Source organism: Echeneis naucrates, chromosome 8 (assembly GCF_900963305.1).
Source record: "Echeneis naucrates chromosome 8, fEcheNa1.1, whole genome shotgun sequence".
Lineage (NCBI taxonomy): Eukaryota > Metazoa > Chordata > Actinopteri > Carangiformes > Echeneidae > Echeneis > Echeneis naucrates.
This window is the reverse complement of record NC_042518.1, coordinates 8,414,399-8,439,417: the sequence shown is the minus strand read 5'-3', so window position 1 is coordinate 8,439,417 and position 25,019 is coordinate 8,414,399. Positions and strand designations below refer to the sequence as shown.

General features: G+C 41.2%; 2 protein-coding genes across 4 annotated transcripts in view; one reads left to right on the top strand and one right to left on the bottom strand.

Annotated features, from left to right (window-relative positions):
- Window positions 1-1,123: 1,123 nt before the first annotated feature.
- sox8a (SRY-box transcription factor 8a) lies at window positions 1,124-8,223 on the bottom strand. Of its 2 annotated transcripts, XM_029509151.1 has the most exons (4): window positions 8,203-8,223; window positions 4,077-4,489; window positions 3,522-3,757; window positions 2,676-3,430 (listed from the first exon to the last, which is right to left on the bottom strand). In XM_029509151.1, exons 1-4 carry the CDS (start codon window positions 8,221-8,223, stop codon window positions 2,676-2,678), a joined length of 1,425 nt encoding a protein of 474 aa, XP_029365011.1. The 2 variants fall into 2 exon arrangements, with proteins under 2 accessions (XP_029365010.1, XP_029365011.1); XM_029509150.1 differs by lacking the exon at window positions 8,203-8,223 and having other exon boundaries at window positions 1,124-3,430; window positions 4,077-4,492.
- rab26 (RAB26, member RAS oncogene family) overlaps window positions 5,944-25,019 on the top strand; it is an 84,852-nt gene continuing 65,776 nt past the window's right edge. Inside the window, exons 1-2 of one of the 2 annotated variants that reach the window (XM_029509155.1) lie at window positions 5,944-6,067; window positions 13,576-13,674. The gene's annotated coding sequence lies outside the window, so the exon portion shown is untranslated. The remainder of the gene's footprint in view (window positions 6,068-13,575; window positions 13,675-25,019) is intronic. The other variant, XM_029509156.1, reaches the window with a different exon arrangement.

Here is a 25,019-nt window from a genome sequence, read left to right as displayed (position 1 = left end):
AAACTATGGACAAGTTCCAGGGAAACAGGACCCAAGCACCCTGAAGAGCCTTTTTGCCTCACTTTTATTCACTCCTGTTCTTTCTCAAGAGTTCCTCCTGAAAGTATTTGGCAAACACTGGTGAAAAAAAAAAAGACTTTGAGAGAAGAAAAACAACAAGTCGTTCTTGAGCCACCCACACCCCATCTGCTGTGGTATTATCTTCTTTTATTATCTACAGATTATGTGCACTGATATGATTTCTACAGTTTGGTCTGGTGGTCATTGTGGTGGTTGTTCTTGTTGTTTTTTGTTTGTCGAGCATTGTGATATGAGACAGCAAGGGGGGTGGGGGGGGAATCCTCCCCCATGTGCATCTAATCGTCCATTCAGGACCCTCTTAATGGCTTGTCAGTTCCCCTTGCCCTTCCATTTTCTGTCCAATTAATTCCTTTCTAGCTCTCCGGATAAAGGGACACAATGAGGCCCCTCCACAGCATAATGAATCATTAAAATTCAGCAGTGCGGCCCTGGCACTTGGCTTCTCCCTGGGCTGGTTAGGGACGGCTGCTTGGCATGCATGCCAGGGCCAAGTTGAGTGTTCTACCCACTGGACCAGAGGAGATATGATCTCTCCTAATTCCTCTTTTCTTAGTGATTTTGTAAAAAATCTGAAATCCACTATTTTGGTTGATATTTAGCAGCATATAAAATGTCAAAGAAGGGCTCTGTAAGGTCAGAAAGTTCTGTGAGAAACATCATAGATGAGAGATGAGCTATTTTTTTTGCAGCAACTTGCAGTTACGTTATTTTCCTGTAGAAAAGCATGTAAGCTCTACAGAGCTCTACAGAATTCAACGTATATTTTACACAAGCAATGCAACTTCGGCAGTTGACTCATTCACTGCAAAGTTTTGACTGTTGTCACTTTGGAACTGCTCAGAAAGATGAGACCTGAGTATAATTTTTTTTTTTTGAAGGTCGCACCGGTCTTAGCTCGCATTACAGATGTTGGGCAAGGACACTAATACAAACAGCTGGTATCCTGCACAAAAGAAAGCCCATTACCACTGCTAACTTCCAAATTTTTGATTTAAAACAATGACACTACATGTGACGGAAATAAGAAAGACAATGACAAATGTCAAAGAAAAAGTATCTTTTATTTTTAAAAAATGGCCAGCGAATGGGTTAGCTGTGTATGTGTGCATGAAACTCTCGTTAATAGGACAACAATAATTTTCACAGCCTTTCTCAAAATTATACACCAGAATAATATACACAATGAAGTTCTGTGAACACAACCTGGACCAGGAGGTTTCTCAAACAGCATCTCACAGAACATTACAAACTGTGGCTGTGAGGAATGATGTCAAATTAAGGATACAATCAGCAGCAGGTTAACTCTGGGAGTTTTGGATGCTACCTTGAGTTTGTTAATAATTCAGTTTCATATTGAAATACTGACAATAAGCATTAGAAGGCACAAAAAAAAAGTTTTGCGCTAGACTTAAAGCAGTGAGTTGGCACATGATAGTTGATGAGATTCTCACACACTTCATTTCTTCTTTAAACCTTTAATACCCTTGTTTGAGTAAAAGATAAAGGTCAAAGATTGTTTCCAGTAAAAGATGTTTTGAGTAGCACTGTTGCATATTGTGTCGTGGGATATGTATTTCTTGCCAAAGGAAATGACTCTTGAATACAGATGCACTTCATCTCCCTGAAATACACAAAGATGCGCATATGTACACATATCTGTGTGCTGTCCGTCCACATATACAGGGGGTCCAGCTGACATGTCACTCAGAGAGTGTGGTGTTATTTTACCCCATTTCCTTTAACCCTAGATCATGACTAATCGCAATTTGCCAAGCATAGCTTTAAGACACCTGTTGTGTCTTGTGTTAGTCTGTTGGTCCCGCTACATTTTCGGGAATGGAGACAGGAAAGTGTGGTAATTAGACAGGAAATTGGTCTTCAACGGAATGATCTAAAATGCACTGAATTTATACTGTCCTTTTCTACGGAACTGTGTTTTCAATACAAGCCAACAGTACTGTAAATGACCAAACCCACATTACATGTGTTAACTATGTAAGAAAAAAAAACAAAACAAAAAAACAATAATGCATGAACATAAATACATACAAGACTTTTAAGGCAAAATGACACTATGAGATTCATATGAGCCATTTTGTTAAGACTGCTCCACGAATGCAAATGACCAAATATGCTTTGATATAGCTCTGGCCATTCATGTAAATTTTACTGCAAATTCACACAATTGGTCCCGTGTACATTCTCCAAAGTATCTGCTTCTCCATCTGTTTCACAACAAACTCGGACCAAACTGTTTTGCTCCTACACAACTCAGTGGCAGCTCTTTGCTTTACCTCAAGTGTGTTCACACATGCAACCTTAAACCGGAAAGACAGGAGGGTGGTGTACAGGATGCAGGCGTAGGTGACATGTCCTCATGGAGGAGTCTGGCTCACCAACAACACAAGTGTGTTTTTTGTCGCGACAATATAACTTTGTATAAAATCAGCAGGCACTTTTTTCTTTTGTTTTACGTTCAAATGGTCACAGGTAACCTACTACCCCCTGCACATGTTGGTCCACCTGTACCTTACGTCCTTCATTGTAGTGCATCAATCTGAATGAGTCTGGTCGGAACTGACTTTCTTGTCCCCTTAAGGTCGAGACAGTGTGGTGTAGACGGGCTGGTCCCAACTGGAGGTGGTGGGGCTGTGGGCAGGAGCCATGGACAGACTGTTAAGGATCGGGCTGCTGTAGGGCCGTCTGGATGAGTGGAAGTAAGGGTACTGGTAGAGGCTAGAAGGGTAGCCAGAGTAAGGGTTGTAATAATTGGAGCTCTGGAGGTCAGTATAGTCACACTGGGAGCTAGAGAAAGAGGCTGCAGCCGAGGCAGCTGATGTGGCTGAAGTGACACAGGCCTGGCTGCTGTAGGAGCTGTAATCAGAGTGTGATGGTGACCCGTGGGAGTGCTCGCTGTAGTGGCTGGGGCTCAGTTGCTCTGTTTTAATGTGGAGCCGGTGCTGGCCCACCTCACCAGCAGAGGAAGAGGAAGAGGACATGTTGCTCTTGCGGCTCCATGCTGAACCATTGGCACCTGCGTGGCTGTATGAGGAAGTGTAAGAGCTGCCGGGTGCTGGTGCTTGCCCGTGGCTATGTTCTGCAGCCATGGCAGAGGAGCCTGAGGCGTGGCCGTTGAGTGGGAGATACTGGTCAAATTCGTGCACGTCAAAGGTCTCCATGTTGCTGATGACATCAGTGCTGAGTTCAGAGATGTCTACATTACTGAAGTCGATGTTTTGCCTGGTGCTGTCAACAAGTCGACGGCCCTCATGCTTGAGATCCTGCTTCACCCCGTGGTGCAGATCTGTTTTCGGAGTAGTGGGTGGTGTAGGGGGGCCGTGGGGCTGCCCTAAAGAGAAGGAAAATGCCATCATTACCTATTTCACAGTAGCCAAAATAGAAACATTGATAGATAATTTATATTGCATATGATGGCATACCTGCATGTTCAGGGTGGTGGTGCCCATCACTCATCCCTCCCAGTCCTCCCATTCCAGGTTCAGCTTTATACATGTGATGTGCCAGTTCTGCTCCTGAATCAGAGTCACTCTGGCCTGGTTTCACATTCTTCCGTCGCCGAGGCTGGTACTTGTAATCTGGATGATCTTTCTTGTGCTGAACCCGGAGCCTCTCTGCTTCATCTACAAACGGCCTCTTTTCACTCTCTGAAAGCAAACTGTGGTGAAAAGAAAAATATAAAATATATAAATTATTCAGTCAAATAAAGCATAACTGAAAAGGTAAAAATGTTAACAAGCCCAAATTGCTTTATTACTATTATTATTATTATTTTATTTAAAATGGAAATTTTTATTTTCTTTTTCTTTATTCTGTTTTCTGAATGAAAACCAAAACTTTAAGACAATTAGTCAATTTGATGATTTTATTTCATTGTCAAAAAGTAAAACATTTTTTTACAAAAACAAATACTACTTATTTTATATACATTTTATTCCCTTGCTTTTCTCCTTCTAATAAACTTGGTGTTCCCTTACCGCCACAGTTTTCCCAGCGTCTTGCTCAGCTCGGCGTTGTGCAGGTGTGGATACTGATCCGCCAGCTTCCTGCGGGCAGCCTGAGCCCACACCATGAACGCGTTCATGGGTCTCTTGACGTGAGGTTTGCTCTTCAGGGATCCGTTCCCTCTCACGGGCATAGGCACCAAGGACCAGTCGTATCCTTTGAGCACCTGAGAAACCGCGTCCCGTATGCAAGCAGGGAAGCGGTCGTCATCCTCGGAGTCCAGTTTCTTGCCCAAACCGGCGAGCAGGGATCCCTGACCGTCGGATCCCGTCGGTGAGGACGGAGCGTCTGAATCGGATTCGTCCTGGGACACGGAGCTGTTTGTGCCCGAAGGACTACAGGGCTGGTCGCTGACACACTTGTCATGCTCCTCTGTCATTTTCAACATTTTTTATTAAGCCCCGCGGGAATGAAAACAAAAAAAAAAGAGGTAAACCGGAATAAAAAAAAAAAAAAAAAAAATAGAATCAAACTTTACCACTGATTTCAAACGCACAGCCAAGTGCCCAGTGCGCCTTTTACGCACAGTGCGCCACCGTAAATTCCTTGAACCACTTCAGAGTCGATAAGAGTCCGTTGTTTGTCTTATGCTTCCCTGTTTGTTTGTCTTCGTGTGTCTTGTTTCCGAGGCTGTCATGGGGAGGTACGGTCGTGAAAGTTGTGGTCCACAATGTGAGCCGAAGAGACACAAGTTACAGCAACTTGAGTTGGAGTTTTAAAATCGTCACTCCACCTACGGCCTGGGATTGGTTGGAATAAATCAGCACTTTCCCCTCATTGGCTCCCTTTTTAATGTGGGCTTTATTATCATAATGGTTTTCTTTTTTTTTTTTTCATTAGTGATACAGCTCTGTTTTTATTAGCTGTGCACGTTGTGTAACAAAGATATTCCGCCACAATTTTCTAATACTGATTTGAAATGTAATAGGCTTAGAAATAACTCACATTTAAAAGAGTTGTACTATTATTCTTCCATTAACAGATTTCTTCAAATGTAAACTTCTCAAAATGGAAAAATTTAGTAATTTTGTTGTCTTTATCCATGCAAATACGTACATACATTTTTTCATTTTATGACAAATATATAGAATTGAATGACATAAAATGAATGTATTTCACTGTGAAAAAATAGTTCAGCCCCCATCTTTCTTCCATTTTTTTTTTTTTTAAGAATTGTGATTATTTCTCAATGTGACCGATTACTTCAAAGTGAGCTATTAGGTAGAACTGTGTCGCACGGAGATTGTCGCAAGGATTGATTGAAATGTGAGTGAAGAAATCAGTGTCAAAAACTATGCACTTCATTTAGTTTAGTTAGACTTCTAACAGTGTCTTAAGGAAAGGTGAATGTGACATACTTCTGAGTGGCTGTGGCTAATTTATCTTCCTCCTGTGTGTTTGTGTGTGTGTCTGGATGTGTGTAGAGCTGAATTAGAATCAGTAAAAAATTATATTGTAACTAATAGTCTCACTCATGGATCGACTCCTGACCAAAAAATAGATATAAATAAAAAAGTTGTGCTTCCTTTGGGAAGAAAAGCCTCCAACTTCACAACCCCATGTTCGATCAAAATCCCATTTCTGATAAATGTTCCAAATGTAAAAGAGGAAGTAAATTTGTCCTGGCTGTGTGTGATCCATAAGTCACTTCTCCCCACCAGTGAAGCAGGCTTTTTTATGACATTGAAGATATAAAGAGCAGAGGAGATAAGGGGGCAGATTGAATCACTGCCTTTGTTAATGGTGTCTTTGTGTTCATGTATTGTGGGATGATTTTTATCACTGGCCTTCCTATGAAAGGACAAGGTATGTTTGTGCTGGATGGCAGTTTGCTTTGCTCGATGAACACTGCAGGTGGCTGAGGGGGAACGAAGAAAGTTTGTAATGTGGAAATAAAAGGAACTGTAGGCTGCGCACAGAGAACAGAATTTTCTGCTAGAGAGATAATTCTTTGTCCTGTAAGGTAAGATGATTGTATGTTTTTTCTTTGATTAAAACTAGGATGGGTCTTGAATCTAAATGAAATTGAGTTTTAATTATTAGAACAGGACTGTTTTTTTTTTTGTTTTCCTTGTTGTAAAGAATAATTTCAGTTGGTGCTGTTTTAACTAGTCAGAAAGTATGAAAGTGCTCGCTCGGTCAAACCGTCTTCCCTCCCAGCAGCTGCTGTCATAGCACCCGGGTGGGTCAAGTTCAGTGCATGTGCGTGTGAGTTTGTGTGCATCTGTGTGTATAGGGGTGTGTGTGTTTGTGTGAACTGACAGACAGGACAGCGGCAAGTTGTGAGACACAAATGAGTCTGGCTTCGTTCTCGTCCTGCTCCACACACATGATAAATACTTTTCCGTGTGTGGAGAATATATATGTTTCAGATGTGTGGAATCATTGATCTTTTCATCAGTGCACTAGTGTGTGAGAGCTTATCGACTTATTCTATTGGATATTATATACGTCAAGAAATGTAAATACAGTAACTACATCCACCTGTTGCTTGCCCTGAAATAAGACGAGCTTTAATCTTGATAATGCAGAGAGAATACAACCTCCTTTATTTATTTATTTATTTATTTAATACGGTTTGCAATAAGACATAAACCCTGTCACTTAGACATGTACTCAATTGATTTCCTGGTCCTGTTGATATATATATATATATTTTTTTTTTTGGGGGGATTTGCAATTAAATCTTTGTCTTTTTTTTTTTTGTTTGTTTGTTTGTTTGTGTCACATTTAATACTGGAAATCCCCGCTCTAATTTATCACTATTAAAATGATTCAACTGTTCCTGGCCCAAATCCTGTTCTCCCTCACCAAATTTCATGGAAATCTTTTCGTCAGGGTTGAGGTATATCCTGCTGACAGACAGGGAGACAAACAATTGAGTCAACACTAATGAAAACAGCGTGTCAAAACTTGGATTTATTTCTTTACTATTTATTGGTGAATCTCAGCTCAGGTATAGTGGCACTGCATGAGTGACAGATGCTGTGGATTCCTGTTAAGATTGTAAGGCAGCCTTGGTTTCTGAATGGAGAGAAAGAGACAGACAGAAGGAGACAGACTTAAAAAGACCCCAGTCTCCCCCCTCCATGCCTCCCTGTATTGTGGCGAGAAACTCTGGCCAGAACTTGTGGGCTTTGGGCTGATGATTAGGAAAGGAAGGAGCAGCAGAGGAGAGGTAACCGCGCGTGAACCCCAAGTGTCCCAAAGAATTGAAGGAAGGTTTTAATTTTCCTATTTTTGCAAGATGCATCTCAAAGGAAAGAACCGGGTAAAGATTTTCTTAATTTTTTTTTCCAGGTCCTTAGCAGAGCATGTTATACTTTTTTCTCCTGGGCCATAGTCACTTCTACCCCACATGTAAATAATACTCTCTGGCTCCGAATGTGCATACAAAATTAAATTACACAGTCACCCACAGGAATCTTGCCCCCTTTGGTCTTTGCTTCTGTGTTTTAACACACTTAGTCACATTTCTTTGCTCTAGCCAGGCTATTAAGTAGCAGTTAAATTGGCATAAATTCTCATAGTGTTGTACTGTACAGATAAGGGATTTAGAATGTGTTAAAATGAGATGAGCCTGATGAGGCGTTCTTAAAGGTCATCTAGCTCATAAAACACTTACACTGTAAAAATGTCTGCTATGTATCCAACATAATATGGCGTGCAAACCAAATATTTGATATTTAAATCCACATTTCATATTTTCTGCCACAAGAATCCTGATAGAGTTTATATGAAATGGTCAACATGAGGAACAACTGAGGAAACATTTGTCCATGCTCTCCACAGCCACCTAACCCAAACAGCAGGCCTTTTTTCTGCCAAGTAATGTCCCTGATTCAACACTGAGTTAGTGTAAATGTGGTGAACTATGAAGACTGGCATGCCCTCCCTCTCACCCAGACAATCCAAACCACTACCTAACCACATGTGGAACAAGCTCCTGGGCTGCTAACAAGCCATATTTCACCCCCACACCACATCAACTCGACCACCTCTATCTTTGGTTTCACACAAAGACGGTAATTAGTGCAAAATTTGCAGTTGCAGAAAATGTAACTGCAAAGCAATTATTTGGGTCGCTGTCACTGTAGAATATGAATTAAAAATCCCCATTATGAAAATCATGCTTGGATTCAAAACGTGTATTTCCACAGTCGTGGCAACGATCTGGTGTTGTATCATCTCTAGGTTGAACATTTGACTGGATTTTCCAGTCAGGTTGACGCACACACATACACGCCACCTTCTCCACTCATCTCATCCCCGCTGGAATATGGAAGGTCTATTGCCAAATTTATTTTCCAGGTTGTCTATTTAGTGAGGTTGAGGACCAGGGGATGCTTGACTCCGCTGGTTCTAATCACAGTCCAACCCCCATGACAGCTGCTGTGTGTTAGAACCTCCCATTGACCCCTGACTCCACACTATCCTAAATGCATTCTAATAAAACACTATAATGAGGGGTTTACTGGACCAATTGCAGGTTATATTTAAGCCTATTAGTAGACGCAGAGAGGTGGAGGGGAGGGGTAGTACGGTGAGGAGGGAAAGGAAGGAGTTTTGAATAGATTGAAGGGGGAGTGTTTGAAACTGAAGGAAACAATTAGCCCACAACGTCTCAGGGTGTGTTTGGCCTTCAGCCACGCTCCTTTTTTAATGCCAGGAGTATAAAAAGAGCTCAAGTGTTCCCACATTATTTGCTGTATTTTCTCCCTGACACATAAATGTTTTGTGAAGCAGCGGTTTCACATGTGATAGTTGTGTATGTCCATATGAATTAGGCATTATGGGCAGGAAGGCATTGGGAGCTGAGTAATGTCAAGTCCATTCACTAGATTCTCCTCCTGGCTTTCCTGTAAATCTTTGATTGACACACTGTCAGTAGGTTTCCTGGTTGCATAGTATTTGTGTGGTTTTAACTGCTTAAGCAAAGTTTCCTTTGCTTAAAGGCGAAGTGCAAGATTGATTATTGGAGAGAAGATCACAAACTTCCATTTTGTCCTCCATGTGCCGTGGAAATGTTTTTCCTTTCTTCTGATATGATGGACAGTATTAATGCTGTGTGCTCAGCAGGGAGGACTATTCCCATGGTGTATCTTCTCCCAGAGCTGTCCCAAGAGGAGTGTGGGTGTATGTGGGTTCTTCTTCTTCCTTTTTTTTTTTTTTTACACTTTCTGATCTACAACCCTGTCTGTCTTTCTTCCCTCTCATCTTCACAGCATATGTTCTGAATAAAACTTGCGGTGTGCTCAGTCTTGCACATTGTCTTGCTTTTTTGATCCCTGATTCACATAAATCATCTCCCTAATTTGCCTGTGAATTAGATGGTGTGGGACATGTAGACATTTAGGACAGGGCTCAGGGGCGCTGAGGGAACAGAGAGCCCACCCCTTGACTTTACGGGAAATGGGAGGCTGCTCCAGAAAAGCAAGACTATTTAGAGTTCTTCGCTGGCTGTGCTGTTGTTGTGTCTCACACTGCTAAGATACCTTTTTATTTACAGATACTTATAACAAGAATAATCCACTTTTTCATGCCCCCCCCGTTACACATAGGCCTGTACAATATGAAACCTAAATCTCCTGTGTACAATTCATATATTACGGGATAATTTATAAGCTATTAAAATGATTATTGCCGAAGTGGATCAAATTCTCCAATTAGATTTTGAGTGTACCTGCCAAGACTTTGAATGTTTATGAGCGGCACTTAGTCCGTCTGCCTCCAGCCTGTCTATAACCTCTAATAGAAACACTACACTGAAAACCCCATTAGCACACCTTCAGCTAGCTGCATAAGGAGGCTGGGTGTGTCATCTGAACACATGTTGCATTATTTTATAGGACATTACTGCTCTTCAATTATTTCCCAGGGTTGATGTGGGTTAATGCACTGCATAACAGAAAACTCCTTAGTGTTTGTGTTTGATCAAAGCTATCCCCCCCCAAACGCTGGTTGTAAAAAAATATTGCATCACTTTTGTATATTATTACAAGCATAGTGTATGCAAGTTTAAGTATGCAAATTTACAGCATCTATGTTAAACACGGATGTTAAAAGCTGAAGGAATATACTGCATCTGTACATCCACACATCTGTGATCAATGTGGATCTCTGTACTGCTATAAACACCCATCAGGCTCTGCACTGGTGACTAAAAAAAACCGTATTGCAACATTATCTAGAGATTAACACCATGCTCACTCAGCGAAAGAACAGAGCCTCAGATCTGTTGTCAAAAAGGCTTAAATGAGTCAGGTTACTGGGCATGTCATCACCATATAATGCTGCTTTACATTGCATTTTCTTCATTGACCAGGGCAGCGCGCCTCTATCCTCTGCTAATATCATCAAAACATTATTTGGCTCACAGCCTAGAAGATGATGAGAAATGAGTGAAGTAAAATATCTGCACTCCTCTAGTTGAGATCTTTGCTAAAGACAATGCTTTTAAACATAGTAGCAAAAGGTGATCATTATTCAGCAACAATTAATGTCAGGAGCTATGCTATAAATGTCTGTATTGACATCACAGTTGCTAAACCTGTTAATCAGTTATTAGTAGGGGAGTGTAATTGCTTTTCTATGCAAAATGAATGAGTAGTGGACTTTTTTGAGAGACTTTGAGCAATGCAGGGTTAGGGTTAGGGTTGCCATATTCTTTAATCGCACATTTGTGACCTGATATTTGTTCTACAGTGAGGGCCAACATGATTCATCCATAACATCCTTCTGTACTCACCAGGGAAACAAAGGGAATAAAAATTATCCTGGGACATTTGACTCAGACTGGCCCATAAAACCACTGTAGTAAACTACATCGAAACCTGGACATAGATGATATTATTATTATTTTGACAAATTTTTATTCACATAATTATTTTACAGATTCAATACTTATTTTATTATTGTAGTTTTTGAAGACTGTAAGAGAAACATCTTGTCATATTACATTCCACAACAGTCTCATAAATGATCATATAACTTTACAACTACAGGTTGGTACAGAGAGAGATGGGAATTCAGAGCAGGCAGTGAAGCAGTAAATACAACAGCAGAAATATGTGAAGTGCCCCCACTTTCACTGACTGTTTGCTGAAGCTTTGAACGGATCACACAGACTTCAGGGAAAATGGCACATTAGGATTTTCGTTAAACCAAAGCAGCAAATGAAAATATACACATTTCATGCTAGATAAAACTTATGCCCATGCTGTTCCTTGTCTGCAAAGTCACTACAGTTAGATGTATCATTATCGGAAGCAATTTCTGTTTGAACTTTTTTCTCTGGGCTTTTTGGGCAGGCATATGTTTGTTTGTTTTTTTTTTACTTTAAAATATGTCAGCAACGCTGAAGCTTGCCTCTGATAAAGATACAGTTGCGCTGATGGTAAGCGTGTGGGCGATGCTGTGCGACAGAACATAGATTATTTGGGAGGGAGGGAGACGTGAGGGCCACATAGAATCAAAGTGCATACTGCTCCAATGAGCATTACAATCAATCTTTCTGTCTTTTAACATTGAAATACGTAAAACAATGAAAACATTGAAGGCCATTTATGTAGCCTACTAGTGATCAGGGAAAGACCCAGTTTTCCCATTTGCCACTCTTCCATTATCAACAACTGTCACATGAACATCACATGACTCAGGCAGGTGAAGAAGGAAGCACTTGCTAACCGTTTCCACTGTTTCAAAGTGCAGGGTATTTCCTGGTTGCCACTTCACTATTTCCAACTGTTTGTCAGACTGAATCAGACATGCAAAGCAGCAAAGAGAAAAACCTTGCCTTCTGTTCTAGCTTTCGGGCATTTTACACAAAGGCAATTCAAAAACTCATTGCTTCTGGCAATTTTAACATGGATGAACATGAAAATCAAAACTCTCTACTGGGTTGAATGTACTGGTGGTTAGGAGTTTTGGCGTTAGCTTTTTTGCGGTGCACAACTATACGTCACATGGTGTGGGAGTCCAAGGTTGCCAAGGTCACTTCCTGTTCCCTATAAAGAGGTGCAGGCTTCTAGCTGGGGACAAAAGAGTACACGGAAGTGCTTGTGTAGCACGAAGGATATAAAGAGTCTTTTCAATGGACCACATAGTCTGACCTTTTCATTCACAGTGGGATTTAACTTTCCCTAGAAGTTGCTTGTTTAAGAAATGTAGCACCCTCCTTCACTTTCTGCAGTGTGTTCAGTCTAATCCTGGCCAGTCATATTGCAGATGTAATGCTTCGGGAAAAGTTTTTTTTCTGATTCTGCAGGAACGGACTGAGGTCACCTTGGTTGATGTTTCACTCATTCTGTGCCTCTGTTCGGCTGTGTGGGACATCACCATGCAGATGAAATTACATTCACAGAAGATGGTCAATCGTTTGATTCCACTCATCACAATCACTTTGGGTTACCTGTTTGAGCGTGTGTGTGTATGATCTCTCAGATTTTTTTCCTTACTTTGTCCCAGTCACCTCCACATTCAAAGATTGTCATTTCTTTCATGAAACAATATTTTTTAATTTTCAATTCAAGCCTTCACCTTTTTTTTTTTTTTTTTTTTTTGGTTGCACTTCTTGTCTCCTAATGGCAGCCCCTGGGACCGCTTTGGCCACCTTTACCACAGAATGTAAATCTACTGAACCATAGGGTCCCTTATTTAACAAGATGCTGTTTTATGGTGCACTGCAAAAATCAACACCTCTGTTTGGTCCTTTGGGATCAATTCATCATCTGTGGTTTGAAAATGCTATGACTCTAAAGCTACATATAAAATTTATTAAAAAAAACAACTAAAAACTCAAGTTAATTGGAAAAACTTCTAATTACTAATTGTTTACATATCATATTTATATTTGCAAAGGCATGTATACATTGGTACAGTATTTCTATAGATCTGCGTTTGTGGCTACAGAACCAGTTTCAGACAGGGTCTTTGTTTTGCTGTGTGTGTCTGTGAAAGTGTAAAATGACATGCATGTGACATGGCATATTCCAGAGGCGTGATATCCATTGGAAGTGAGAGTGCCAAAGGCGAATTTCGCTAATGGGAAACAAATGTGCCACACTTCTCAGCTCTTGTCACTTTCTATCCATGAGGTAGCATGGACAGAAAGCTTTCTTTCTCCCTCTTTAAGGACAGTCATTTGCAATTTGCATTCACCATGTAAACAGCTTGATAACTTATATATACCTGTGAGAACATATGGTCTACTTTTGCATAAATGCATGCTTAAGTGTGTGTCAGTGTGAGTATAAGGGGATTTTGTGTGCGTGCGTGTGTGTGTGTGTGTGTGTGTGGGGGGGGGTGGGGCGGGGCAGGACTCCTGCTACTTTATGTAACTTTACGTAAAGATACAGTATGATCCCACCAGTAAACTAGTGCACACCAAACAGAACAGTTACCGCCCTTTTCCTTTTTCTGTCTCCACTGTCCATCTTCCCTCCTCCTTCCTCTCTCCTCTCCTGGTTGCAGTTGTATTTGTGCGCCTTGGGAAGATTACAAAGAGGTGCTTTGTGAGGGGATGCAGCTGCTGAAATCCGACTAGATCCAGCTGAAGAGAGAAGGGAGCAGGTGGGTCAACAACGCTACCCTGCCGTTCCCAGAATATCAGGCTGCAGAGCTGTGCCTCCCTCCCCCACATACATATACACATATACATACACACACACACTTGTAGAAGCCCTACCCCATCAAGCACACACAAACAAACATTATACCATGTCAACAAATAAACACAATAACACACACAAAACAGCAATATGCACATGTCAAACTGCTGCCTCAGTGATAATACTGCCCACTCAAACTTCAAGTTTAATTTTAAGTTTAAATTTAATTCTTTAGTGTCACTATTAACATTGTTGCCAACATTAAAAATCAGTTCCACATGGCAGCAAAAGACAGTAGAATGTTGGCCTAATGTTAGAAAAGCAACACAAAAAATTACAACACACAAACATAGCCTTAAGTGCTGCCTCACTAAGGCTTTCAGATTATACTAAATTGTGGTATAATGATTTTATTCACAGTAGTAACAGAGCTAGTCAAAGTGCTGCAGAAAGCAAAGGAAGATCCTCTTAGCTTATTGAAGTCAAGATGTTAACATGTCAGCGTGCTGCCAGAATGTTGAATCTCTGCATCATGGTGCAGACGTTGGTAAGATGACCCTCATCCGGCTTTGAGCAGCTCAGAAAGAGGTGGTATGAGATGGAGATGGGAAGGAATCGAAAGAGAGGAGAGGAAGTGGTGCAGGAGGTTGTACTTGTTCTTGTTGAGGCAGATCATATTTCGCGCCATACTCTCTGTAGGGGGCATAACATTGGACCAAGGTGACACGATGTGTGCACATGTAGATTTGCGTTTTCATATATTTTGAATAAAAGAAAAACTCAGCAGACAGGGCTCTGTAGAGCTGAAGGTTGAAAACAATGTTTCCATTTTTGCTTTATAGTCTCCATCTTCACTCTCAATCAGCTCCAGTTCTGGACAAGCATATATTTACTCTCTATATTAAAATATTGTTGATTTTTTTTTTTTTTTTAATATTGCATTATCCTTGCATATGTTTTCTGTCTGCCATCATCTCCTATAAGCAAGCTTTTTGATTATCATAAAAGCAATATGTAAATAGGATGCAAAGGAGTTGGGGTGGTATGGAAAGCTGTGGGTTTTGCGAGCAGCTTTTTAAAATATCTTTCTGTTACTGAAGTTACTCTGCATCCTTAATGAAAGTTTTGACGCACATGGTTCCCTCCTCCACACCTCAGCATTGCCATCCCCCGTCATGTGTGCAATAATTCAGCCACATTGATAATAGGTCCCCCTGTCTCTCCCTGTAAAATGCTTGAATGTCATTTCATACATAGTATGCCCTACAGGGGTTTACCATGAAAGAGCCCACTGTCTCAGACACTTAGTATTCCTGTCTTGGGGTACTTGCAGACAGCTCTATCACTAGTAAGGACAGAGTGACAGACAATCACTATGATCACTGCGTCATACTATATTTTCTCTTTTTCTCAAACAAAAAGCATCTACCTTTTCTCAGTAATTTATATTTTTTTTATTTCCTGTAATTTGCAGCCTTTTTTGACTGACATTTATACAGTCAGTCTCAAATTTCATCATTATCTTAACTTTGTTACCCTTTTATAGGCTAGCATACTCTATGTTCATTTACACAGTACAAATTTTCCATGTGGCTGATTCTTCATTGTCTCTCAGAGCAAAAAACAAAAAACAAAAACTCATCCAATGGCAATATGTCACTGGAATCATCAATTTGTCATATCTTTCTTCATTTCTGAATGACTTCAATTCTCTGCATGGGTCAGTAGTCTTCTGCCATTGACGTGGCCGTGGCTTTGTTGTCACGCTGAGTTCAGTGACACAGTCTCAGTTCCATCACACTCCTGTCACTCGCACCCCTTGGGCTTCACTCAGACAGGCTCTAATGCACCAGAGGGGAAAAAACACCGCTCCCACTCTTCATGCAGTGCTCCAGGTTATTATTCATTTTCTTATCTGTCACCCAGGTTCATTTCATATAGTAGAAACAACACATGCTGGGTCAATCTGGCCTCCACACTCTCCCCGATTATAGTTTGAGTAGAAGTGTAAGAGAGCTGATCATGTGGATTTTTGAAAATGCTGACCCTCAACCATCTGGAGCTCCATGTCTCCATATGTTTTGTAGTGTGGGAAGCTGCAAGAACATGTCACTGGTCTATATCAAATCACAAGTTATTTTATCATCTGTGCTCACTTGCGGATGTGTGGAAGTTATTGTTTGAGTGGTTTCCCCTCTGTTTTTTTGGGGGGCCATTTACACTCACATCACTGTCATTTACATTCATTTACATTGTTTCATTTGTCATATTGCATTTGTCCAATGCCTGCAATCAAACCCCCATCTCTGAAGTTTGACAAAATGAAGCCATATGCTGCTGATATGTCATTGGTGTGAGGCTTTCATCTGAGCGTTGGCTCATTTTAAGCCAACTCTGGGCAACTGCAGAAGATGCATCACCTTTCACCTCCTCCGTATCGTCCATCTAAGAGTAATGGTCTCAGCATTGCCTTGTGAAGCATCATGCCTGATTGCCACCACTCTGACATCTGCTTTCTGGAACAGCGACGGGGAAGTCTCCAAAGCACTCCCAGTGGAGTGTGGGGCATGTGTGCTCAGATACGAGGCGAGAGTTTGAGACGGGGCTTGCCGGCATGGTTTATTTTCAAAGGGTAGTGTTGAGGATGTGTTGAGAGGTTGAGGAGTTGAGAGAGCTCTCCGCACTCTGGTTTGGGTTTCACCTCTCTGGGACACAGCTGTGGGGGGTTGAGGGCCAGGGGAATGGGTGTTTAGACAACAGCATAAACAAGATAGCTTTTTTGTGTGTATGCGTGTGTGTGCATGAGAAACTGACAAAAAGTGATCCGCCTTGGACATGATGATATGTTCGTATCACATTTATAGGAAATAGTTACCTAATTCTTGTTCATCTTTTTTCGCGGCCTTAAGTGTTGTGTGAGGAAAAAAACATGCAAACAACCAAACTGATCTATAGCAGAACAGGGAAGTAAACCATTTAGTCAGGTCCCAGCTAAACTGTCATATCGACGCCATTCATTTCCCTATTTTTCAGCAGCCACAGTAACATGCATGGCGATAAATATCACTCCAAGTGGGCCACTTTGCATTGAGAAGAGGCCTGGGTCATATTAAATTTGTACAGAGCTGCACTGAACTTATTTGGTTATTCAAAGCTATCGCTCTCTTTTCTGGTCTACATCACCAGGCACACATGGGACGTTTTCCAGCTGTAAAAGCAAACTGGGAAGTCTTGAATGCAAAATAAGATGCAAAAGTGAACATTTGCATCTACTGTACAGTTTCAGCTAAGGCAGCAGAGGGATCAAATGTCTTGCAGGTTTGACAATAAAATTTTTAGCCTTTCAAGTGCTACCTGTGAAACTGTTTCCTCAGAGCAGTCCTGGACAAGTGAATCGCATCCTCACAATGCTCACAAATTTTATGTTCTTTGCATGACCTTATATCAAACATTGGAGAAGAATATGTTTGCATAACTGAAATCAAGCAAATCCACCCCTCGAAAAATTCCACTCTCAATATGCATTATTTCTTTGGAAAACCGAACAATGCCAGGAGAGCTGAAGACAGTGTATGAAAACAAAATTGAAAAAAAAAAAAAAAAAACAGTTTCTGCAAATGTGCACGAGATTGTGCACACTTTTATTGGAATTGTCAGTAACCTGTTCTATGTAGTAATCCGTCTTTGCTTGTCAAACTAAATCACCCCTTTGTACCTAATCATGTCCATCTGAAAGTGTGTTGCATGCTTACTGAGCACCAAACTTGGATGTTATCTCCACTTCCTGTTTTTGACTTTCCATATGTCATCATCTGGGGCTCAGCATTATAATCCCCCCCCAGTGGCAATCACTACTATTCTTTTTCCTTTTTCATTTCTAACCCGTGAATAATATACTCCCACAGCCAAATAGGAAATTAAAATGTGTGGATTCTTATTTGTACTGTATATATATTTTTTATGCTCTACTCTTTCAGTGCTTATGGCTTCTCTGCATTTGCTGTGTTATGTTTACTGCCAAACACGAGGCTGCCACAGTGCTGCTGCCGCTGCTGCTCCTGGTGTTTTTTCAATCAGAATGGTGTGGACCTGGGAAGTAGAACATGTGCCACAGTGGAATTCAGGTGCCAAGAATATAATTTTCCTTAAGTGCTTACAACTGTAAAAACCAAAGTTGATTCCCTGAGACTGAAAGTAATTACAGTCCATTTAAATTGGAGAAAAAGACAAAGCTCTTTCGTTTTTCGCAGAACTTGAGAAATGTTATGGATCTGTCTAATATCTATTTTATTTCAGTGTTTTTGCTTTCAAGCTGGTAATTTATATGGGCTGCGTGTGATTCCTTTGGAGGAAATGCCACTGATTGTGGTTAACCCACAGACTATAAATTGTGGAAGATGTATTGGACTTTCATATCAATACTAATATAAAATATCATCATCTAGAATGAAACAGGCAGTAATATCCCGTCTCTAACCGTCTCTGTTTATTGCTTAATTATCTTTCCACCTATACAATTCTGGGAATGGTCAGTATTAGGCAAAAGTCATATGCATTGTGCAATTATCCTCTCACACAATAGTGATTAACTGCCCTTTATTAGTCTGTGTGAATGAATGGCAATTTTTTGGTCCAACTACACAGAAACACAAATTTGGCTGAAGGATGATGCTGACAATGTCCTGTGTTTATCATGTTGTAGTGGAGCGGGAGGGATTGGGGTGGAGGCTTCAACCAGAGAGCGTGACGGCACACCTGTCAGAGAGGAAGGCCTGGCTAATCGCTGTAAGCTGGCCGCGGAGTGAACATGTGTGCTAGGGAGACCCTCAGGCCAGGAGGGGAGGAAGGGGGAAGAGCGGGGAGGGCAAGCCTGACCTAAATTACTTCAATGAAAAAAAAAAGAGGAGTACGTGGACGGAGAAGTCCCCCGACCATTCCCCCACCTTACCCCTGCTCCCACCGCTCCTTGGGTCTTCCCCTCTCTCTCCCTCTCACACTCCTCTGGTTTTCAGACATCAGAGCACTATTTTCCTTGTTAAATCATCCAGTTATTGACAGAGTGATTGCATCCTTGCTCCTTGCTCATTTTCGCTGACTCATCTTTTCTGTGAAGCCCGCCTTCTTGGGAGTATCTGCCCTGCCATTGGCTCCCTCTGGTCTGGTAGAGTATAGGCTCTCTTGCTCTCTATCCTTCTATCTCTTTCTCTCTCTTGCTCTCCATTGAGTCATTCATGGGAAAAGCATATCAGCACTCCACCGAGATTTTAGAGAATACACTCTCCGGTTCTGTTGACTAAGGGTGAGGTTTGTCTTTTCCTCACCTCTTGAGGCAGGACCACACAGTGTGTGTGAAAATCTGGCCCGCAGACACACCTCGGTTTCCATGTGCAGTAAAACATACATGCGGTCCACGTTTTCCCACAACAAATGACTTCATGCCATAGTTGACAAATGCACAATCATCTTCCCTCTATTGTAGGCACAGTAATTGTGAGTTGCTTTTGTTTGTGCATAACTGAGGAGACAGGTAATAACTGAATTTGGTTAGCTGTGCTGCAGTCTAACCAACGAAAGTAAACAGCTCAGCAGAATTAGCATGTTACTTGTTCAGGCTGCCAAGACAAAGGAAAGTTTTCAATTAACATCAGATGTTAATGTTGTTGATGTGAAAGTGTACCTGAATTTTGCTTATCCTCATGAACCCCTGTTCATGTCTGCCAGACATCTCCTTTGATTTATTGTCTATACCCAGAGGACTCGGAATTTATATTTCATTGAGTTTGGCCAGTCGGTTTGAGATTTGATTTTGTGAACTCCCTTTGAGTGTGCATGTGTCTGCTATGACTAATTGCATTTGGCCAGTGCTTCCAAATGCTTCATGTTTGTAAGAAATCGTTTGAATTGACCACCGTGACATTCCTTGAGAAGTCAAACCCTCGATTTCATTGCACTTATGCCTCCACATTTTCCACATCATTCATTTCCTTCAGCCTGCTCTGACTGCCAAAGCTGCCTAATTTGTGCTACATGGCAAATAATAGATCTTCAGTATTTTAGGAGAAACTAAGAAGCCAACTTTCTAAGAAGGCTGCAGTTAGCGCTGGGCCTTCCCTGGATTTTTATGCCTTAATATAAAATCAAAGCTTAAATTAAGTCCCCATGACAATCTGCGAGTGATTAGCTTCTCGGATACAGTTTCACTTCAGATCTCCATTCTCTTAAGGCATGCAAGCTTTATGTGCAATGGAGCTGGTAAAATGATAAATGGTGATAATGAGCATAAGATATGTCATTAAATGCAGTTTTATGCTATGCAATAGACACCATAAGTGGTGAAGTACTCAGTTGTCATTGTAGAGCAGTGTTTCACTTTCAGCCGTTGGCCACCAAATGGGCTTTTGTTTATGATGGTAGAAAGATAACTCTTTTCTCAAAATCTGAAAAATGGGATCTTTATTGGGCACTAATCCTTAGCAAAAGCAATCAAGTGGAATTTTGGGCCCCTAGTGTATAGTCAGTAGCCAATCTTTTCAGCAGATCCTTCCTAAACATTGGATGCTGGACTGGACATTAAACATGCAGTGAAGTGTCTGCTGTCCACAGCTTGTCAATATGCTTCCACTTATACCCACCCCTACCTCCTCCTTCTTTCCCTCTTGTCTTCCTCTCCTCTCCTTCTAAATCTTCTCATCCCCCCAGTAAAGATTTTTGAAGTGGCATTTCTTGGGCTCTGTGTCCTAAACGGGCTGGTTTTGTTGTGTCTAGTGTCTGGGCTTGCACAGGGTCTGGATGCAGAGCTGAAACCTAATCTACCGCTGTCCTAGCCACAACGTAAGAAGTGGTTTTTGGGATACTCTTAGTGGCTTCTGGCTGCTTTATTATGAACATTATAGGCTTGCTAATAAAGGCAATGGCTTTCCGTCATGGGGACACGGTTCATCACTTTGCACTACACCCTTTAGTCTAAATCATCCTTAAATAGATCACATAGGTGTAGTTTTTGTGTAGTTTATTTTATTACCTCTTCTTACTGACAGTGACCCCATTTAAAGACAGCAGATTACTCTGCAGGACTGGCTTGAGACATTTGGTTGCATGTTTATCTATATTTTCACTATGAAAACTGACGTGTCAGGCTGACAGGTTGACTAACATTTTAGTCCTGTTTGCAGTCTACAGATGGTGTGTTGGAACTCAACAGATAGATTTTGGGATGAAGTATCACTTTAACTGGTTCTGACGCTGATAAATAGTACTGCAGTTTCTGCTACTGTAATTTCTACCTGCTAGGCGTCATATACTATACTACACACACACACACACACACACACACAATGTCGTGGGTCTCCTGGCCTGGCTGAGCCGTGTGTAGCTGTGTAGCTTGTAACCCAAGTGTTTTATTAGCAACTGGTCCAACACAGCTAATTGCTTCCTGAGGGAGCCGCCTCCCTCCGCTCTGTGGCTGATTAACGGTCCACATTATGTGTCTCGACAACCTTGACAATTTTTTCTTTTCTTTTCTTTTCTTTTTTTTTTTTTTTTGGTTCCTTTTTGGTCACAAAACTTTTATTATACTGCACTGCTACAAATCTCCCGTGTAAATCTCCTCCCAAACCATTTTTCATGGTGAGGCTGTTTAAGCTGTCTTTTCTTTTTCTTTTTTTTTTTTGTAATGAGTGTTTATTGATATGATTTAAATTGAAAAGTCTTTTTAATACACAATACTGTTATGGTTGTCTACATTTCCTAATGATAGACATAAGTGTCGTTTTACAGTATGTGCCATGCATTATCTATACTGCTTACTGGTCAGGGTCGCGGGATTCAAGCAAAACATGTCATTGGACATGGGAGGAAACTTGATTACCTGGAGCAAAGCCATGCAGGCGCAGGGCAAGCATGTAAACTCCACATGAAAAAGACCCCAGAACCTTCTGTCACTCTACCATCGTGCTGCTTTCTGTGTATTTGATGCGTTCAATTCTGAAAAATACAATTTTCACAGCAAAGAGGGAATGTCTCATTTATTCTATACATGCGATTGACTGATTGATTCACTCAGCTTAAACAAAAATAGTAAGATTTGAATATTCTATGTCACTATTAGTTTGTTTCAATTTTAGTATTAGGTACAAATATTATCAAACTGTGGTTTCTAGTTTCACAGTGAAATCTGGTTCATTCTGATTCAATAGAAACTGTGTTCTGGTCATAATCAGATTCTCCACTTATTTCTCTCAAGGGCCTTTTATCTTGATTTTCTGAATTTGATTATTTTCTATCTTTAAAACCACTTGTTTGAGCCTATTAGTTTCAAAAGATTTTATTTCCCCCTCTTCTTTATCTTGCTTCTGGGTTCACATGTGGGTTGACTCTTGTCACACACACAATGTCAGCCTGTACAATAAAGGTCTTAAATCAGACATCATCTGGTATTTGACCTGTTAACTCCCAAAAGGAAAATATGAATATATGATCAGTGGACATCTGAGTGGGTGGACATTAGCCCTGTGGCTGCTGAGAATTTCCCTTCATTTATTTATTTTCTTTTTTTGGTGCAGATATTTATGTAAAATATGGCTTTTCATCCTCTTTAGAACTGTGTTCTTAAAGATCTTACTAAAAAAAGTAGAATCTCAGATCTTAAAAAGCAGTTTCTGGGTTCCGGACTCCTCTTGTTGCATGCTCTTGTCTCATTCGTGTCTTTGATGATGCCATTGGGAGCTATGAACAGATGGGTTTCAAAAGGCTGCTTTCCCCAAACAGGATATAGATGATGTGTAGGCCTGATCTTCTCTGGAGCAGGGATCAAATGATGTTCCTCCACCCCCCACTGCTCCCTCGATCTCTACAGGGTGGAGTCCGGACGGACAGCCCGAGGAAGTAAAGGTCTTCCTCAAGTGTGTTTCAAGGTCACTTTGTCATGTATGCTGCAGACTTCACACTTCCTGTGAATCATCTGGTCATCATTATATCTCTAAATTCATCAATGCTTCTCTGATAATTTAGTTAATCTCACACATTTTACTTCTTTTTCACCTTTTGTACCAAAATCAATCTTCTTCGTCAGGCTGCACCTCATTTTGACCCCTGGATCCAGCACTCTTTTATTACTGTCACAGTTGCATTTATAATAGTGGATCAGGGCCCTGAAACCATGTTCAGACAAACAGCAGTAACAAATGCATACTTCTGGTTTGGGCTTGGAAGAACCCCTCTTGTGCGATTTCTCAGAAGTCCAGAGCCAACATTAAGTACGGAAATCCGTTACTGGCATGAATTTGCTTTGTATCGTTCCTTTTTAATTTTTCTTCCACAAACGTGTCAAAATTGGGGACATCTGTCATCTGTCATCTGATGAGGGGAGTCATCAGATGCTCTGTCCTCTGCAGCACACTCACATGTGTTTCAGTGTATGTGCAGCTGTTTTTGAATGTAAGACAATGGCACTGGAATTGGCATTGACATCAGGGAACGGTGGGGCAGGCGAGATGATTCAGTTGGTTCCGATTGGTTTCTTCTGCCCAACGTTGTGGGAACATAGTGGGCAAGCGGCTGCAACATGGTTGGTACTTGCTGCAGGGGCAAGAGGATGAGGAGTCCATTTTTGCATTAGCAGAATCACATTTTGAGGAAGATGCAGCATTCCAGAACCTCTTTATTTGATTAGCCATAATGTCATAAATGCAAGAATGTACTCTGATAAGTGGCAAGAAGTAGCTGATGAATTAGTTATTCCCGTCAGCAAATACCCACGCTAGCTTGCCCTCCCCGCTCTCGTCCCACGGGCCACATTGCCTCCTCAATCTGCAATATGGAGCGCAATTATACTAATTTCTTTCAATTGCATTAGTGAGGGCCTGGAGAAAGAAAGGCTGTCTTTCTAAGCAGGAGCTTCAACTATGCAGTCAGCCTCCCTGCACCTCAGAGAGCAAGTGGAGGGGGAGGCAATATGACCCCATCTCACCCCCGGCTCACCCCCAACTCGTTTGCCTGTACTTCTCTCTCTCCTCCCTCATTCCCTCCAGCTCTGGTCCCTCTTTTCTCATTCCATGTTTTCCTCCCACACCAATGGCTTCATCTGAAGCAAGCTGAAACTTACAGGAAACACTCAGGTGCTTCTGGTGTTTTTAGAAACTGAAAAGTCTTTTTGTGGTTTTGTTTTTTTCATCTTGGGCTTTGAGGAGGAAACATGACTATACTACATTCTGAATTTCTCTTTATATTACATGGGAGGCCTCTAACATCCTCTTAACGTGTGCCTGCTGTGTTATACGTGACATACATCCCTTTCACCTTTTAATCTCAACGAAACAAAAGAAATAGCTGCTGTGGTCTTCTGAATTCCATTTGTCAGATTGTGGATATTTTTGTCATTCTTATTTGGTTTTTATATTTGGGATTTTTGACTTAAACCTAAAAGAAAAGCCTCACAATAAAAAAAAAAAAAAATAACTTCTCTGTGGTATGATATAAACAGAATTTCCTTTAAAATATGGCCTTATAGAAATCCTAGGTTTCCTTCCCAAATAGAACCAGTCCTCCATGACCAGGTTGCATCAGAGCAGCCTGTTGGATGAGGGACTCGGGGGGACTGCAGGGTCCTGGTAGTGGGAACACAGCCTCACTTATGAAAGACGCCATTGTCCTGTCTAGCTCGCCAGAATAGAAAATGAATAAATCAAAGAGGAGAGATCAAGAGTGGAGGAGAGGAGGGGTCAGAGGGAAAGGGCTGGGGCGGGGGGCTATCTGACATCTGCATTTTCAAACTGGGTATTGAGCTCTGGAGGAATGTTGTTGTTATCTATCCTCAACTGCCACAGTGGTGAAAAAATTAGCGTTGACTTGATGGCATGATCTGACCTCTGATCAGATCTATACCGCCTCTCTGCTCCTGCACATCCCTTATCCCACAACACACACATACATTTAATTTCAATCCCGAGTAAAGCTGACATTGAACCGTTGATGGCTGTAAGTCACACGTGTGTTGCCCCCGATTGTTGATGCAGCTATTCCGGACACAAACTAGCACTATTTCCCTCTGGGAATGAATAAAGTGTTTCTGATTCTGAGTCTGTTTCTTGTGTCCATATCAGGCAGCTGGAGTGACGCACATATGACTCTTGATTTGGATTAGTCATTTGCTTTCAGATTTTCCCTTGAAACAGCACTCGTCATTGATGTTTCATAACCTGGTTTAGGTGGGATATACAGTAAATCAAGTTTACATTTTAAAGTTCCAAGCAAAAATTGATGGCTCTTTCACTGAAAAAAACTAACAAGACATGGATTTGTTCTTTAGTA

Excerpts from the sequence above, each read along its gene's own strand:
- sox8a (XM_029509151.1), bottom strand. The coding sequence starts at position 8,223 with ATGGGGATTTTTAATTCATAT. Across the intron at positions 4,490-8,202 it reads TGGGGATTTTTAATTCATAT|TTGAAAATGACAGAGGAGCA; the intron begins TCTACAGTGACA and ends TAATAAAAAATG. Across the intron at positions 3,431-3,521 it reads CCACCACCCTGAACATGCAG|GGCAGCCCCACGGCCCCCCT; the intron begins GTATGCCATCAT and ends CCTTCTCTTTAG.